The 15,732-nt window shown below is 40.4% G+C and overlaps 1 protein-coding gene across 1 annotated transcript in view; it reads right to left on the reverse strand.

The window, feature by feature from the left end:
• Positions 1–12,211: 12,211 nt before the first annotated feature.
• Positions 12,212–15,732, reverse strand: part of CFAP47 (cilia and flagella associated protein 47) — a gene marked incomplete at its 5' end in the record, with an annotated part of 257,080 nt that continues 253,559 nt past the window's right edge. Inside the window, one exon of the mRNA XM_088159355.1 lies at positions 12,212–15,465. Coding sequence (XP_088015481.1) covers positions 15,250–15,465 — 216 coding nt within the window. The remainder of the gene's footprint in view (positions 15,466–15,732) is intronic.

Raw genomic sequence — 15,732 nt, forward strand, 5'->3', positions numbered from 1 at the left:
TAAAATTTCTGCTAACATAGATAACGACAGTCAAAAAACATCATTAGAAGTCAGGAAGATTAGAGCTCTGCAACATGGAGCTAGAGAGACTCAAACCTCCCTTTCTGTAACATGACCCAAGAGGAATTCCACTTTACAGAGCAGTGTGGAATTTATCACTCTTTCACAAGATTGTAAGAGCAGGTGTATAACCACAGTGAGACAGAAACAGCCTTTAGCACCCCAGATTAGAAGAAAATGACCTGCCTGGTTTCACGTTGGAAATGTTTAACCTATGGGTATGCCTGCAGCATCACTGCAATGGCACGTGGAAGGGAAAGCTTGGAATATTATCCTGGGGCTGACATATCATTTATTAAAGGAACTTTCATTTTTAGACACTGGTGGAGGATAAAATTTCCAATGAGAGTCTGTAATGAGTTTTACATACACAAGGTCACCTTGTGTGCTTTGCACTGCTGGAGAATTCAGGGCAGAGGTGTTTGCATAGGGGGGAAGGACAGTGAAACTACAGTAGACATCTTTGGGCAGGACAAAGGCCAGAGTTAGCACCAGCTGGGTACCAGAAAGAAGCCATTATTTTCAGAGCTACTGAAGTATTTTACTCTTGCTTACTAACCTAGGTTATATAATGGGGATCTGTGGTGATCTAGCGGTCACAGCCTTACAAGAAAACCACTAATCCTACACCTTACTCCTACTCATACAACCTGTGTGTCATTGTTCAGCATCCAAAAGCTACTTTTATTGTTGCTTTGAGCCTATGAAAATTGTGTTCTGTTTTCTTTTGTTTCTTTAATGAAGAAAAATAGAGACCACTGACTTCTTAGTCCTATGAATGGCTTGTCTGATGGAGGATATGAAAACATTGCTTAAAATATGTATGTGCATAGGAGCATTTTGTTTTGAAACAGCTTGATTTTAAGTGTGACCTGAGAAAAGAGTCTTAGCAATTAAACATCATGGAGCATAACTGTGGGAACAACAAAATTACATTTCGCAACAGGAAAATTTGTCATCAAAAGCATGTTTACCCACTCAAAATATAAGCTAGAAGTGTGAAAACCACTGGCTGGCAGCTGTGGGTGTTGTAAAGATCTGTGCACAAAGGACCTGCTCTCGTTGCAGCCTTGTCCTGCCAGTCAGTAAAATCAGTGTTCACAGGATGCAGCCCCTCCAGAAGATTGTCACAAAAGGCCTTGCTGTGCAAGCAAACATGAGTGAGCTTGTCTGCTCTGCCATCTGTTACTGAGACCGCCTGTGACTGCTGAATCATTTGCTTCCCTCGGCTTATTTCAGGTTCTTAGCTGGCATCTTCAGAAATGAGGGTTTGCTCATCTCTCTGTCTTGGCTCGGAGTGTGAGTGAGGATTACAGATTGGCATTTTCTGTCACAGGTCAGGCTGGAAGAGAGATACAAGAAGACAAATGTGTCAAGCCTTGGTTGTTGAAAGTTTGGGATGGAGAAAGAAGAGTCTGAATTTAATGTGAATCTTAGTTTTGAAGAAGAGGAGGAATAGGAGCAAGGATTGAAAACCTCCAGCCCGTTGTTCTGCAGGCAGAGAGGAAAATCTAAGCAGCAGCTGATTGAGACAGCTGAGTAAAGAAGCTACAAGGTAAAAATAGCAGCAGGCTGTCAATTAATCTGGCAGTGCTGGGCATGAGTGAGAAAGCAGCAGGAGGCTTTGGGAGAAGCCGAGTCAGGGATGCTGCGTGGGGAAGGGGAGGCAGCTCTGCTGTGAGCCAGGAGCAGGAGCTCACAGAGGAGGAGCAGGGTTTGTACACTCACATACAATCCTGGAGAGACAACTCAAGTCTCACTTTATCACAACCTCAAACTGAATATTTGTGTGAATGGGACCCTTTTATCACTGAGATATCCAGTTATTTTCTACACTTCCTTAGAAGGGACACTTGTAGATTTCTGAAGACCCTCTGGAGCACAGAGTCTGTCTACCCCGAGGAACAGGGATGTCACCCACCACTGCCCCACCACAGCCACTGAAACACATCACTTCTAAATGAGATGTGCAGCACAGGAGGTGCTAAACCCCCTGGAGCCCTGTCAGTGCCATAGGGCTGGGTGTCATGGATTTTTCTGTAAATGTTTTTACTCATTGAGTAATGACTGCAGTGCACAGGCATATCTGATGGATGGCCTGCCCAGCATGCTGATGGGCCAAGGATGGAGCTCTGTCTGTGTTTTGTTTGTTCTTTCATGAATGCCAATGCTAGTGAAGGGTTTTGCAGGGAGAGTCTCAAGCTGTTTATTTACGCAGTAAGAATAACATAAATATTTTGAAGTGTGGCTCAAACCAGCATTCAGCAGAGACAGTAGATAGGCTCAGCAGAAAAAGCTTGGTATGAGCAACTAGGGTATCATCTGTTATTGACTCCAATTGCAGCTGCTGTGAACTGGGGTGTTTGAACCTGTGATCTTAATTGTGCCACACACATTCTTGGATAAAAAGTGCTATAAAAATGCCAGGAGTGGCTATTCCGTATTTTTAATAGTATTTTATCTATATCTTTTCACTTTCACTGTTCCTGAACTGCCTGAGGTGAAAAAGTCAGCCTGTGCCTGTTCAAAGACAAAGGTACAGCTGTGGTTGCTGAGCTCCAGTTCATAATTTAAGAGCAGGATGCAGGGATGGAGTGGGCAGGTCATTCCTAAGCCTGCAGCTCTGCACATGCACTGCCTTTGTGGCTCAGTGTTCACTAATTCACTGTGCAGCAGTTTGGCTCAGACTGGCTCTGCACCAGCTTCTTTAAACCCCCAGCCCACCCCATCCCCACTGGAGCAGAGCCAGCCTGGCACCAACACTGGATTCTGGGTTCATATGGAATGTGGGTACCTACCCACAGCACAACATCCACAGATGAGAGCTGGGCATGGCAATCCCCTGTTCTGCAGCAGGCAGAAAGGGCTCCCAGAAAAGAGGCCCTGAGCCCCCAGGCAGGGTGGGTCTGACAGCACACCCCAGGAAAGCAGCTATTCCAGTGCTGCCAGACATCCTGCAGGGGTGCTGAGGATTGGGCTCAGAAGGAAAGCAGCAGCATCACACCTCAGCCTGCAGGCAGGGCATGTTTAGCTCAGCTCTCCTGGTAGCACCAGCTCTGCTCTGCCCATGACTTCTGCAGCCAGGAGCTGGGGACTGGCTTAGCAGGAGTCTCCTCCTTCCATGCAAACCCACCTATCTTATTCCTTTGGGAGAGGGATTAATTTCTGCTGTTGAAAAGGAAGAAGCAAAAGCAGGCGCTGCTGGGTTGTGAAGATGGACAGATTTAGAGATATCTGCAAGAACAAAATCCATGTCACCCAAAACAGCTGAGACACTGTGGCCAAGCAAGGCAGCATGGTCTCCTCCCTTCAGAAACCTTGCAGCACAGAGAGGGGAGCACATTTCTCCAGTCCAGAGATCAAAGCAGTTTTCATTTCTCCTTGTGATTTTATTCCATGGCTATTTAAGAGCTGGGCCAAGTTGCCATCATTTGCATGTTGCCTTTGCTGTTTAGGGATCCAGCTCAGAGGTGTGGAGAGCTTGCCTTAGGCTGGCTGTCAGAGGGAGGTACCAAAATCTCTCCCTTCCTGGCCTGTGCCCAGCTGCCTTCACAGGAGAGCTGATCTATTGATGGAGTGTCTCCTGGACTTGGTAGAGAACAGCTTGCAAAACACAGCAGTCAGTGGCCAAGTTATCCCAAAAGTTATCCCAAGTTATCAAGCTCTGATACCCAAAATCCTTGCAGCACTGCAGGGAGTGCTCACTACATTTGTGTATTCTGGCTGTCTCATGGGCTGTGTATGAAAACTAGAGAGATTTAAGTATTAAACATTTAGGTAATTAGGCATAAATCACATTTTTTTCACTGTCTCATTGCAATAATCTCAAAAAAGAGTTCTTCCTGTCTCTTACTCATCCTTATGGAAAACCTATAAGGTGAAACTTGAGCTATTTCTATTTCTCATTAATTAGAAGTTCCAAATCCAGAGGAAAGATGCCCCGAGCTTAGAGATGACTCCCTGTGGCTTCCCTGGGAAGGGAATGGTCCCAGACACCCCAATTATCTCAATGACACACATACCCTGTCAGAAACCTCTCATCACCAATGTGTTAGGGTCAGCTGCTCTTGGAAACACTTAATAATATAATCTGTTACATCAAGGGTACATATGGAGTGGCTGCTCTGCTATTAAAATTGGTGTGGCCACCATGGCTTAAAATCTAGGAGTTTTGGTTGCACTTCAGAGCACATCTTTGTCTTGAACTTTGAAAGCCACAGTGTCCATGATCCTTGTTCAACCCTGCATAAAGATTCATGCAAAGACATGCCAGAAAGATGAGGGCCTCAGCTGGTGTTAAATTACCAGTGCAGAGTGCCCCATCTGCCACTGAAATGCAGCTGCATGGTGCAAAGTGACAAGCACTTGGTGGCTGCTTCCTCTCACAAATGTCCACAGGATTTCAATCACAAAAAGGAAATTTGTCCTGTCCATATGGCTACAATTCATTGGTCATTAATCTCCCAGTGTTTACATGTTGATTCCTCCAGAGTCTAATCTCAGCCTGTAGCTGTCAAGCCACTGCTTGGAGATAAAACAAGGCTGATCCTGCCCTCCAAGGACTCTCAATCTGTAGGCAATAAACAAGTGTGAGGCCATAAGTCAGACATGTTGTCAAGTCATAGGAACTGTGTCATTTTTACCAGCTTCCCACATGTCTGCCTTGGCACCCAAAGGGATCCTCACAGCAGCTCTTCCTCTGCTTCACTTGTAGTTGCCACTTAACAGGGTCTGGAAAGGAAGAGCTTCCAGCTCTACCCCATTTATCTCCTTCACAATCAGGTAGTTAACTGAAACACAGGGACATGCAGGGGTTTTTTTCTGATAAGGAGAAGTCGATGATGAAAAGGGCATCTGTGACATGAAATCCAATTTTCCTGAAGACAATAAGAGAGAGAATATCAGGTTCTCACTCCCTGTTTCAGCCAGAACTCCCATCCCCAAAGACTCACCCCACATTGCCCAGCCAACCAAGCTCTCAGATCAGCATTTGCCATGTCATGCTTTTGACTTCTTGAGTTGTGCCAAAGAAGGCTCAGATTAGATATTTGGAAAAATTTCTTCACCAAAAGGGTAGTCAAGTATTCCAACAGCCTGCAGCTGGGCAGTTGATTTACCATCCCTAGAGGTATTTCAAAGACATGAGGGACATGGTTTAGTGGTGGACTTGGTAGTGTTGGGTTAATGATTCCAACCTAAATGATTCTGTGATTCTCCATGGTTTACATGGGCTCTTCTCAGCCAGGTGTGCCTTTAGTGTGAAAACCCTTTACACAGAGTCATGGTTACACTGCAGAAAATAAAGTTTTTTTACAGTTACTTCATAAATGAAGGATAATGGTTCTTCCTGTCCCCTGAATTCCACTTTTAAGAGGTCCTAAAATAACCCATTTTTTCTCATTTGCTGTCAGGTGTTGGTCAGTCATTAGAGCACAGCAGTCACAGCCCAGCCTCTATTGCCTCACTGGGGTTTTGTAGGAGGGAACCACATATGCACAACCCCTTTCTGCCTCGCTGTTCTCAGAACTCTTCCACTTTTCTCCTCAGCCTCTTCAGAAGCCTTAATTTCGTTTTGCTTTTCTAATTTAAAATTTCCTTTTCAAAATGGAAATTATTCGGGGATTGTAAGGGGGAAAGTGGGCAGAGACTCACTTACACTTAGACCTGTCTTTTTTCTACATTGCTGGTTAGTTTGCTAGCTGAACAATTGCATTTCAGATGCTTGGAAATATTTCTAGTTTGCCAGAAGAGCTGATCAGCATGGCTGTACATGTGACTCTGTGCTTTTCCCAGCAGGAAAAATCAGGTGTAGCTTAGGCCTGTTCTTAACACATAATAGGCTGTGTCACCAAAGGTGTTTTACCAACAAGCAAAATGTAATTATCACTTTTCCAAAGCTGAAATGCTTTTTTGGCATAGTTTGACCTTCTAATGAGAATAAATATGTTAGTAAACGTTGCATTCTTTAGTGATAACAGTCAAAATATTAAGCATTTGTTGGTGAGAGTAAATTTAAGCACTTGCAAAGGGGGTCTCTCTATTCTTAGTGTCAGTGGTTTTTACGTTCATGACAATTTATTTTATAATTAAATTATATTAGGTTATGGTGTTATTTTTTCTTATGTGTCTGAAATTCAGTCACATATTCACTGAAAAGTGAATCACTCATCAAATCCTACAGAAATCTGGGTACTGAATTCTGACAAACTCCAGGGTGGTTTCATTTCTTTTCTCTAGTGTGAAATCATACCTGTGATCTGCACCCCCCTCAAGTAGAAACTACAGCAAGATGACTCTAGCCATGCTGACCTCTAACACCCACAGATAATCATCATCTCCACTAAGCACATTAATTAGTTACTAAAGTAATTAACTGGAAGTCACATAATCAATGCCAGATGTTTTGGAGTTGTTTCATTTTGGATTCCAACTGCTGCTGGGTTCCCAAACTTATAATCCTGAATGTTTTTCCCAAAGAAGGCCAAACTTCATCAGCAGCTGCTTGAATTCTTCCAGCCCAAAGCTGGGGCTGTGACCTCACACCCCTACACCATCAATTCTGGTTGGACACACATGAGTTTGGGTGAGACTGGAAACTATTGGTTAACTTTCTATTTCCCTGTGCATCTTCCTCAAAGAGATGTCTCTGCCTTGGGAAGAAGCAAAGCAATATGTCAGAGTTGGTGTATTTACATGCTAATGTTTAGATCCATGTGATATTTATAAAGGAGAACAGTGAGGGATAAAAGGAGAGATTTGTGTCAGTACTGTGGTGGCTTTCTGGGAAGGAAGTGGCTTCTTCAGGTTTTACTGAACATTGCAGAGGGGAGATTTCTCTTTTTTCACTTATTTAAATGACAATCATTGTCTACCCACAAGTTCAACACCAGGTTTTTGTTTTTTTAATGTTACCTTCAGACTATATTAAAAATAGTATATTTTCACTGGTCTTGAACTATTTTTCACAGACATATTTATATAATGTACCAAGATGCTAAATTTATCCTCATATAGGCTTTAATTACGTTGTATACTTACTGCAAATTAACCAGATGCAGTGGAATTTTGTTGGGGAACTGCTTTCTTCTTAACACCCTGACTGTCTATAGTCCATCAAAGACATTGAAAGAAGTTTATCAGATACAGGTGTGATTGATTTAATGGGGAGGGGGAGCATTTATTATTTTAATTGCATCTCTTCAACATTGTGACTGCAGTGTGGTTTCTTTTGAGCCAGCAGCTGGAGGTGTCACTCTGTTAATGTGCTTTTCCTCTTAGAAAAGAACCAATGGCTCTTGCACCCTCATCCTTCCTGGCCTCCCCCCTGCCAAATGGTCTCTCGAGCTATTTTTATGGAACTGCCATGGCATTGCACTGCATTTAAGGAATATTCTGTTTTCTCTACTTTACAGCCAGAATTGCAACACCCCTCTCAAGGTACTGTTCCTTGGTGATAATGGTTTTAATTTTGTTTCTTTCTATCAGTCCTATTTGAAGTGTTTAGTATTTATTTTTTTTTATTGTTGGACAATTTCTTGGCTGATTTTCCTTGATGGATTGCTGGGATCTGCACTGTTTCTTCCCCTAGTTTTACCATTTTTCATACTTCTTACATTGTGACAGAGACACTGTCATAGGGCTGACAGTCCTGGCAGATGTCTGTGACTAGCTCAAGTGTTCCTCAACACCTGCTGAATTTTCTCTTCCTGTTTGTAATTTAAATAATCCCCCATAACCTTGTCAATTTTCTGTGCCAGTTGACTTGTCCTACTTTATTTAAGGTGGAACTATTCCTCACTTACAAACTCTCTCCTCCCAAATAATTCTAGCCATCACATTCATGTTTTTTCTTCTTCATGTTGCTTTTAATTCATTAATTCAGACACCGATAATTCTACCTGATTAGGTTGATGATCCTCTCTGTTAATAATCAAGTAATTTATTTTCTTTTATATTTTGAAAAGTGATAGGAGCTGCATCCAAGCATTACTTTCAGTGCACTAGATGATAGGTAAAATCTTCCAAGAGCAACATCACAATTCACTATCAGCTATCATGAGCAAGACAAGTAAGCTAAATGCAAATTTCCTCTTTGTAATTTATTCCTTTTAATACAATTCTGGGGGGGAAGGTGCAGAGATTATTTACAGCCTGCTCTGAAAATTAAGATAAGGGTTATATCAAACCATGAATTGATTATATTTAAAGCTATGGGACCCCCAGAGGCAATATCCCCCAGCTGTTTCCTCTTATTTACAGCAGCACAGCTCTGGCTTCAGCACTGCAGATGATCTTGGCAGCTGAATCCTCACAGCACAAGGGGAGAGTGAAGGGGAGGGAGCTCCAGGCAGCTTCAGTGCAGCCTTTTGTGCTCCATGGTCCAAGGGAGGAGTTCCTAATGGGGGGGCTCCTAATTCCAGCCACCTCCCACCATGGAACTCGGGCACTTTGACTTCTGTCACCTGCAAATGACCAAACAACTCTTACAGATGTTGAACTCCTCATTAATGACAGTTTTTAATAAGCAAATCGAATGTTTCTGCAGCTGGTTAGCATGTCAGTACAGTGACATGTCATCTAGCAATTAATTCCTCATATGGCTGTGAGCACAGGCACTGTGTGTAGATGCTGGTCTCTAAAGGGCAGGAAGCTTCCTTAGAAAATATTTCTATACTGTAAGACTTCTTTATCATGAGGATTTAATTTCGTAGCTATGAGCTTGCTTGTCTCTGTCTCCCCTTCATACTATCTCCTCTGTGTAATTTAGATACAGGTTCAGTAAGAACTGCTTTAAAATGAATAACTGGTAGCTGAGCACAGGAAGGCTCAGACCTAGGCAGGCTAGCCTTGTTTTTGGTTTGGTGCTGCCTTTCTTTTTTCCCTTTTATTTTGTTTATTTTTTTTTTTTAATAGCAAATATTAAGACAGAAATAAGACAATGATAAATGGAACTGAAGTACCAATTAAGGCTAGCCAGGTGGCTGCATGGCTCAGAAAAGCATTTTAAAGTCACAAGTTTTACATTTGAATGTAACAGTTCATGCCAGGAGCAATGTAAGGCTGCTGAGTCAGTGCTGTTCACACATTTACCATGCATTTAACCCAATATTCACAGGTATGCTCTGCATTCAGAAGCACACACCTGACTGCCTGCACATTCAGCTTGACATTCTAGGTGCAGAGTTATGCAAATATGCATTTATTTTAAATTTCAAGGAATAAAAATAATCACTATTTAATTCTTATTTTACATATATATATCTGTTAACTCTGTAATATATCATACACTGCAGAGAGCTATTCCTAAATGGAGTTAGTGTTTTGGCAGTACAACTTCTTGACATAGTGGTTTTGGGTTTGTTTTCTTCATTGATATTAAAGAGCCAAAACTATTTCACACTGTTGACAGGAGTCCCCAGTACACTAAATGCTGTATCCCATTATATTTTTGGGGAATTGGTCGATTGTCCAGCTCTGGAGACCTGTTGGTGTGAGTCTGGAGGAGGGCCACAAAAATGACCAGAGGAATGAAATATTTCTCAGGTAGAGAAAGTCTGAGGAGCTGGGGCTGTTCCACATGGAAAAGGCTCCAGGGAGACTTTATTGAAGCCTTCCAGTATTTAAAGGGCACTTCCATGAAAGATGGGGACAGACTTTTTAACAGAGCCTGTTGCAATAGGATAATGGTTTTGAACTAAAAGATATTTAGACTAGACAAAGGGAAGGAATCTTTTACAGAAACGGTGGTGAAACATCAAATGGGGTTATCCAGAGAGGTGGCAGATTACTGAACCTGGAAACACTCAAGGTCGGGTTAAATGAGGCTGTGAGCAAACTGATCTAGTTGAAGATGTCCTTGTTGATCAAAGGGAGTTTGAACTAAATGACCGTTAATGTCCCTTCCAACCCAAACTGTTCTATGATTCTATGATACTTAAACCTAAACAATACTAGAAAAATGCAGTCTATACTCATCAAAGAATGTGGAAGTTTCACACCTCACCCTGAAGTCTGTCTGTTTACCAGATCATCAGGAATCTTTTTTTTTCATAGGCTAGTTTCCTCGAAATTAAAACCTCCTGAGGTGCTTGTTTTAGAGAAGCTTGTGTATGTAGGTGAAGGAAATTGTTTCTTATGCTTTTGTGGGGTTTTTTTGAGCGACAACTGCAGGTTTCATTGATATGCAATATATATTTTGCACTTCAGTGTGACATATATGAAAACACTGAGGACTGAAGGAGATGTGGAGTCAGGACACAGCCACCCTTCCCACCTCACACTGACAATATCAGGTCTGTGGGCTACAGAAAAGGCACCCTGGATACCTGTTACAGTGAATGGGAAAACCGGGCCTTTGATTTTTGTACAGATTGGTAAATTGGATCTCATCTGATGAACATCAACACTCTCCATTTAATAAGAAGAATGATTTCACTTTGTTGCCTTACCCTTCTTGATACCTCTGATTTTATTTTGTCACTTAAGACTTGTGCCAGACTGGTTTGTTGGCATCTGCTGTGTACTGCTATGGTGGGATGAGCAGTGAGTTGCCAGGTTTTACACTGACAGATTTATTTAATTTATTTTTTTTTTACCAGGAGAAGCTGGATACTTTGCAGAAAGGAAGTTAATAATGGAATAATGAGGGAAATAAAAGGTCAAAGATTGTTCTTGCCGCATGTCTTTATTTCCCTAGCCACCAAGCAGTGATTTTTAAACACATTTCTCTGCAGTAACCTTGACATCAATTCCTGCCATGACTTCACCACATTGTCATCATGCCATGGTCTCAAAATGTAAAATACCCTACTACAGGAAATCTGACACTACCAATATTACAATAATTGCAGGAAAGTAAACTGCAGAAAAATATGTTTCATGACAGGGGAAGCAGAAAAACTGCTAGATGAATTGGATTCCTTTTTAGATGAATCTTCTATGGATCAGTAGGTTTATTCAGAGTTACTTAAAAAGCAGTTAACATTCCATTAGCAACAAACTGTGATCTGTGTCAGCAGTAAAGCACTGTTCAGTCATTTATTTTAGAATGAGCAGTCACTGCAGGGAGAAATAAAATTATGAAACGCCTCACAAGCAAATAAATAGTAAGGCAAAGCCAGGGATTTTCTTTCTTATTCTCCTCCTAGGAATATCTCTTAATATAGAGCAATTTTTTCCCCCAATGTTTGCTATGTGCAGGGTGAGTCAGAACTATCTATTTCTTGGTAGTTTGGGTTTGTGATCAAAGAGGAAAAAAGTGCATGCTCAGATTTGGCTGCTGCCATGGTATTTCACCAAAGTAAGAGCATTGTTGGTTCAGCATTTTGCCCTCTGCTAACCTGGCTTCAGTCCCGAAAAGCTGCAATGAAAGAATCCCTTTCCTTGCAGCAGGAATGGATTTGGCACAGTGCCCCTGTGGACTCTTCACCTGATCATGATTCCCTCCTGTGCTTAAAGCAGCCTTTATCTCCCCATTCTCCTGACTCAGACAAAACCTGCACTGGCACAGGAGTTAATGTTTGGCTCCTATGTTATTTTTGATGGGCAGCTTTGATACTTCCAAACCTTTTTATATCTTGTGAGAGACATCAGGTAAAAAACAGCCTTCGAGTGTCACTGATATCATGGAGAGCCAGACATGGGTGGAAGAAGCATTACTGAAATCTGTGCAAAACCCTCTCCCAGCTGAGCTGCTACTGGCAGGCATCCCAAAGACAGCTCCACGTTACCCTCGTGTCATTCTCCTGTGTGCATTGTGCCAAACAATCAGCCAAACATCAAACAATTAGAAGGTCTTTGCCTTGTACTGCTCTGAAGCCACTGCTCTGACTGTACAATCCTGCAGCCCCTGATGGCAGATTGTCCCTACTGCTGGACATGTCACATAAAACCAGGAGCTCAACAGCTGCAAAAGCTCTGCCTGATTTTAACAAATATAAATGTAGAACTCATTCCCAAAGTAACAAGTTCTGTGTTACACAATAACATTGCCTCATAAAGTTTTAGTCCTTGTTTTAATTACTCTGATAGATGGATCATTATAGTGATGCATAGAGAAGAGAGGAAGAAATATAAATAAACACATGGAGACTACACTGGTTAGACAATCAGCATTTCTGCTAAGCCACTAACAAGGAATGCACAGCTGACTTGTGTGTGGTAAGACGATGATTAAAACATTTGGCCATAAATGCCATATTAACTTGTGTTTTATTAATTAGGTATTTCTATAACTCAAAACATATAACTGGGGCCAGTAGAAGTAATTTTAGATCACTAATTGATATTAGCATTGAGAAATTAGGAGCCATTATTTACAGGAATAACCAGTACCTCCTCATCTCCTGAGATTCTGCTGTGCCTAGACAGATAAATGTGACGGGAAAAACTCCTTCTTTCATCCTTTTCAAAAGAAAAGGATCCTGATGGGTATTCTAATGTGGAGAAACAAAGTTTTGGGATTTTTTTTCTACCAGTTTCTAATAGTGGCTGTTCTGATGTGGCATGGGGGAACAGAAATGATTGTGAGGGCATCTTCAAAAGCCATAACTCCAGGCTGTGCTCATTCTCTCCTATTGCTTTTTAAGATTATGATAATGAATAGTAATTTAGAATTAATTCAAATTAAATTAAATTATTTGGGCTGCTTTTTTCCAGACCTGAGCCCTGACTGCAATAATTGTGTTTAGCTCTAGCTCCAATAACTGAATTCCTCTGCAGATTACATTTTTAGGGTGCAGAGATATGGTGAGCAGCTTGCCCAGCTCTTCTGAAGCTCACATTTAATGGTGAGTCCAAAAGCTTTGAAGTGAAATCTTTAACTAAAAAACCCCAGCATTTTGTAATCTTTTCCCATGTCAGGCCTTTCCTTCCAGGAGCTGAAACATTAATTTTCAAAATGGCTCAGTAATTCTAGTAAAAAGGAGGAAGCAAGTAATGAATACAAGTTATCATTCTGGAATTCTTCCAGTGCTGCTGTTTAGAAACTGTTTTTTAAGAGATATGCTTGGAATTAGTCCTTGCATTACAAATAATACAGTCACCTCAGTGATGGAAGTGCAAATTATCAAGCTAAGAAGCAAAAATGAGTTTATTTTTATCAGTTTATATAGTCACTGTAATCCATAAATGCACACAGATATTATTTAAAACACTGTGTATGTTACAAACACACAGTTAAATGGTCTTTCTTTAAATCATCTTTGCAAGTGTATTCTTAATATCAGAGCATGCTTAGTTCTGCCTAAACTGTAAGAAATTAGAAAAATGTATTTTTATATTAGGTCCAAATTCAACTGACAATGACATATCTTGCATAGCTCAGAAGTGACCTTGTACACATTGAAGAAAACCACATAATTTTGTCCTGTAAGCACAGATTATACATTCATCCCTTTTAAATTTGATAATACAAATGGTTCCTTTGAAAACATCCCTCTGGTACTATTTTATTGCAAATTTTCCCATGGATGTTTAAAATCCTCAGATGTATGACAGAATGTGAAATCTACTACATATAGCAGCAAGTGCAGGCAAGTAAATTGGGCATAAAATTTCTGGAGTGAACACCATGTAATTTTTAAGTGATTCACCTCTACACCACCTGCTAATCCATTTCTGGGAGAAATACAAAATTTTGTGCATCTTGCAAAAAGTGCCATTTTAAGTAGGAGAGCACAACTTTAAAGGAGTGAAACAAGGATAAAAAAGCTTTTACAAAAAGATGTTGTCAATGAAATATTTCCTGAACACTGATCATTAGCTATGAAACCATTGCTTATCCATAAACTCTGATTTCTTATGGTCAGAGAAACACTTGCTTCATTTATATATGCAGATAGAGCCTTCCTTTGAAATCCAGCTGCATTTGTGGTCTCAGCAGCATTTAAGATAAATATTTCAACAGCTTCTTTCTCAATGTCTTCTAGAGATATCAGTATAGACAGTATCTTTCCAGTGTTGTGCACTGAATTTATAAAGCTGATTCTACTCTCACTTCAGATTACCTGATTTCTGACCAAATTGGAGCACCCTGCATTTAGAAGGAGGTATTAAACAGCACCATTGCTGTTTTATGTGTTCCCAACATTTTCTGTAATAGCTTCTCTAAAAATGTGTGGCATAAACAAAATCCTCAAGCACATTGCAGTAAAAGGGTTTTATTGGTGCTCATTTGCACTGACCTACATAGGTTGTTCTCAGGCTCCCCATTCCTGAGCAGTGATGCTCGTTCTGTATTGGAGCCAAGAAGGCACTTAATCTGTGCCAAGCCATCTTTTTGTCAAAGTACCATTTTGCCATCAAAATAAAGGCACAAAAACAATTTATGTTCTGTTAGTAAAACCAGGAAAAACAATCTCCATGAAGAAAGGAGTCAGGAGTTACCCCTCCAATGATCTTACAAAGCATGTCTGCATAGATCTAATTTTCCACATTATATCAAGAGCAGAGGAAGCCTGAATTCCTATCTAAAGAATGGAAATAGAAACACACTAGGAATAGCACCTCCTCTGATTTATTTCTTCTAAGAAAAAAAGGACAATCTGTCTTCATTCCTCACTGACTTCTCATAGCCTTCTATATGTTAATATTCTAAAGCACTCTATAAAATATAACTGACATAAAATTACTGCAGCAGGACATTTTATTTCACTTCTGTGCTATATATGATTATCAAAGATTTGAAATGTTATGGAATGAATAAAACAGTATTGTTGTTTTATACACAGCAAGGATGTCCCAATTAATGCAATTTGCCAAAGCAAGAAAAGGTAAGGATTTTCTTGTGAAAGACAACAGGGATTGTTTTTTCTTGCTTGGTTTGCATGAGTGTAATGTGCTGAACATCACACAGAATGTTACTTGAAACTTCTTATTACAATCTTATTAAAGCAACATCCTTTAGAAAGCAAAGCATAAGGTTGAGTGACCCAATCTTCAGATATATTTATTTAAACTCAAGTTTTTTCTCTAAACTTGCTGACATCTGTATGACATAAATAAATTTTATCGTATCCAAAATCCCTTACAGAAAAACAGGAATATTACAAGGGTTCAGGTGCTCTGAATCTTCCATATAGAACATACAATCCATGCATACCATATCTGCTTTAAAAAAAATTAACAAACAGTATTTTCTTTTTATCTGCAGAATTTATTTGTTCTCTCACCAAAAATTAACAGATATAGCTACTTCTGTTTTTTCCTAAGGACTAAAGGTGCTCCTTTGATTGGTGAGGATGCTCCAGTGGTTATAAGTTTCAGATTTTCACGTATAAAATTGCGCTGTCGGACTGTGAATGATCCTATGTAGCTGCTGGTGCAAACTACTTTGGCTGCCACTGTAGGTGGTACAGTCTGTGGAAGAAGTCCATTGATTACATATGTCCACTGCATGGATTGTGTCTGAAAATAATGAACAGAGAAAGGGAAAAAAAGAAACCAATGATCAAATACTCTGAAAATTTGTCAGTGATTTGAGATGCAACATTGAATTAAAAAGGTATTTGTCCTTTTCCATGTAATGCACTGGAATAACACAGAATGAGAATTGCACTCCTGGGACAGAGAACTGAAATCACATTCAGCTTTATTCTGGACCAGGCATAACAAAGATGAGAACTGTACTATCCCTGGCTGATCTAAAATTCCTTTTTTATTTAAAAATGCCAG

The sequence above is a fragment of the Sturnus vulgaris genome, chromosome 2 (assembly GCF_052056855.1).
Source record: "Sturnus vulgaris isolate bStuVul1 chromosome 2, bStuVul1.hap1, whole genome shotgun sequence".
In the NCBI taxonomy this organism is placed as follows: Eukaryota; Metazoa; Chordata; class Aves; order Passeriformes; family Sturnidae; genus Sturnus; species Sturnus vulgaris.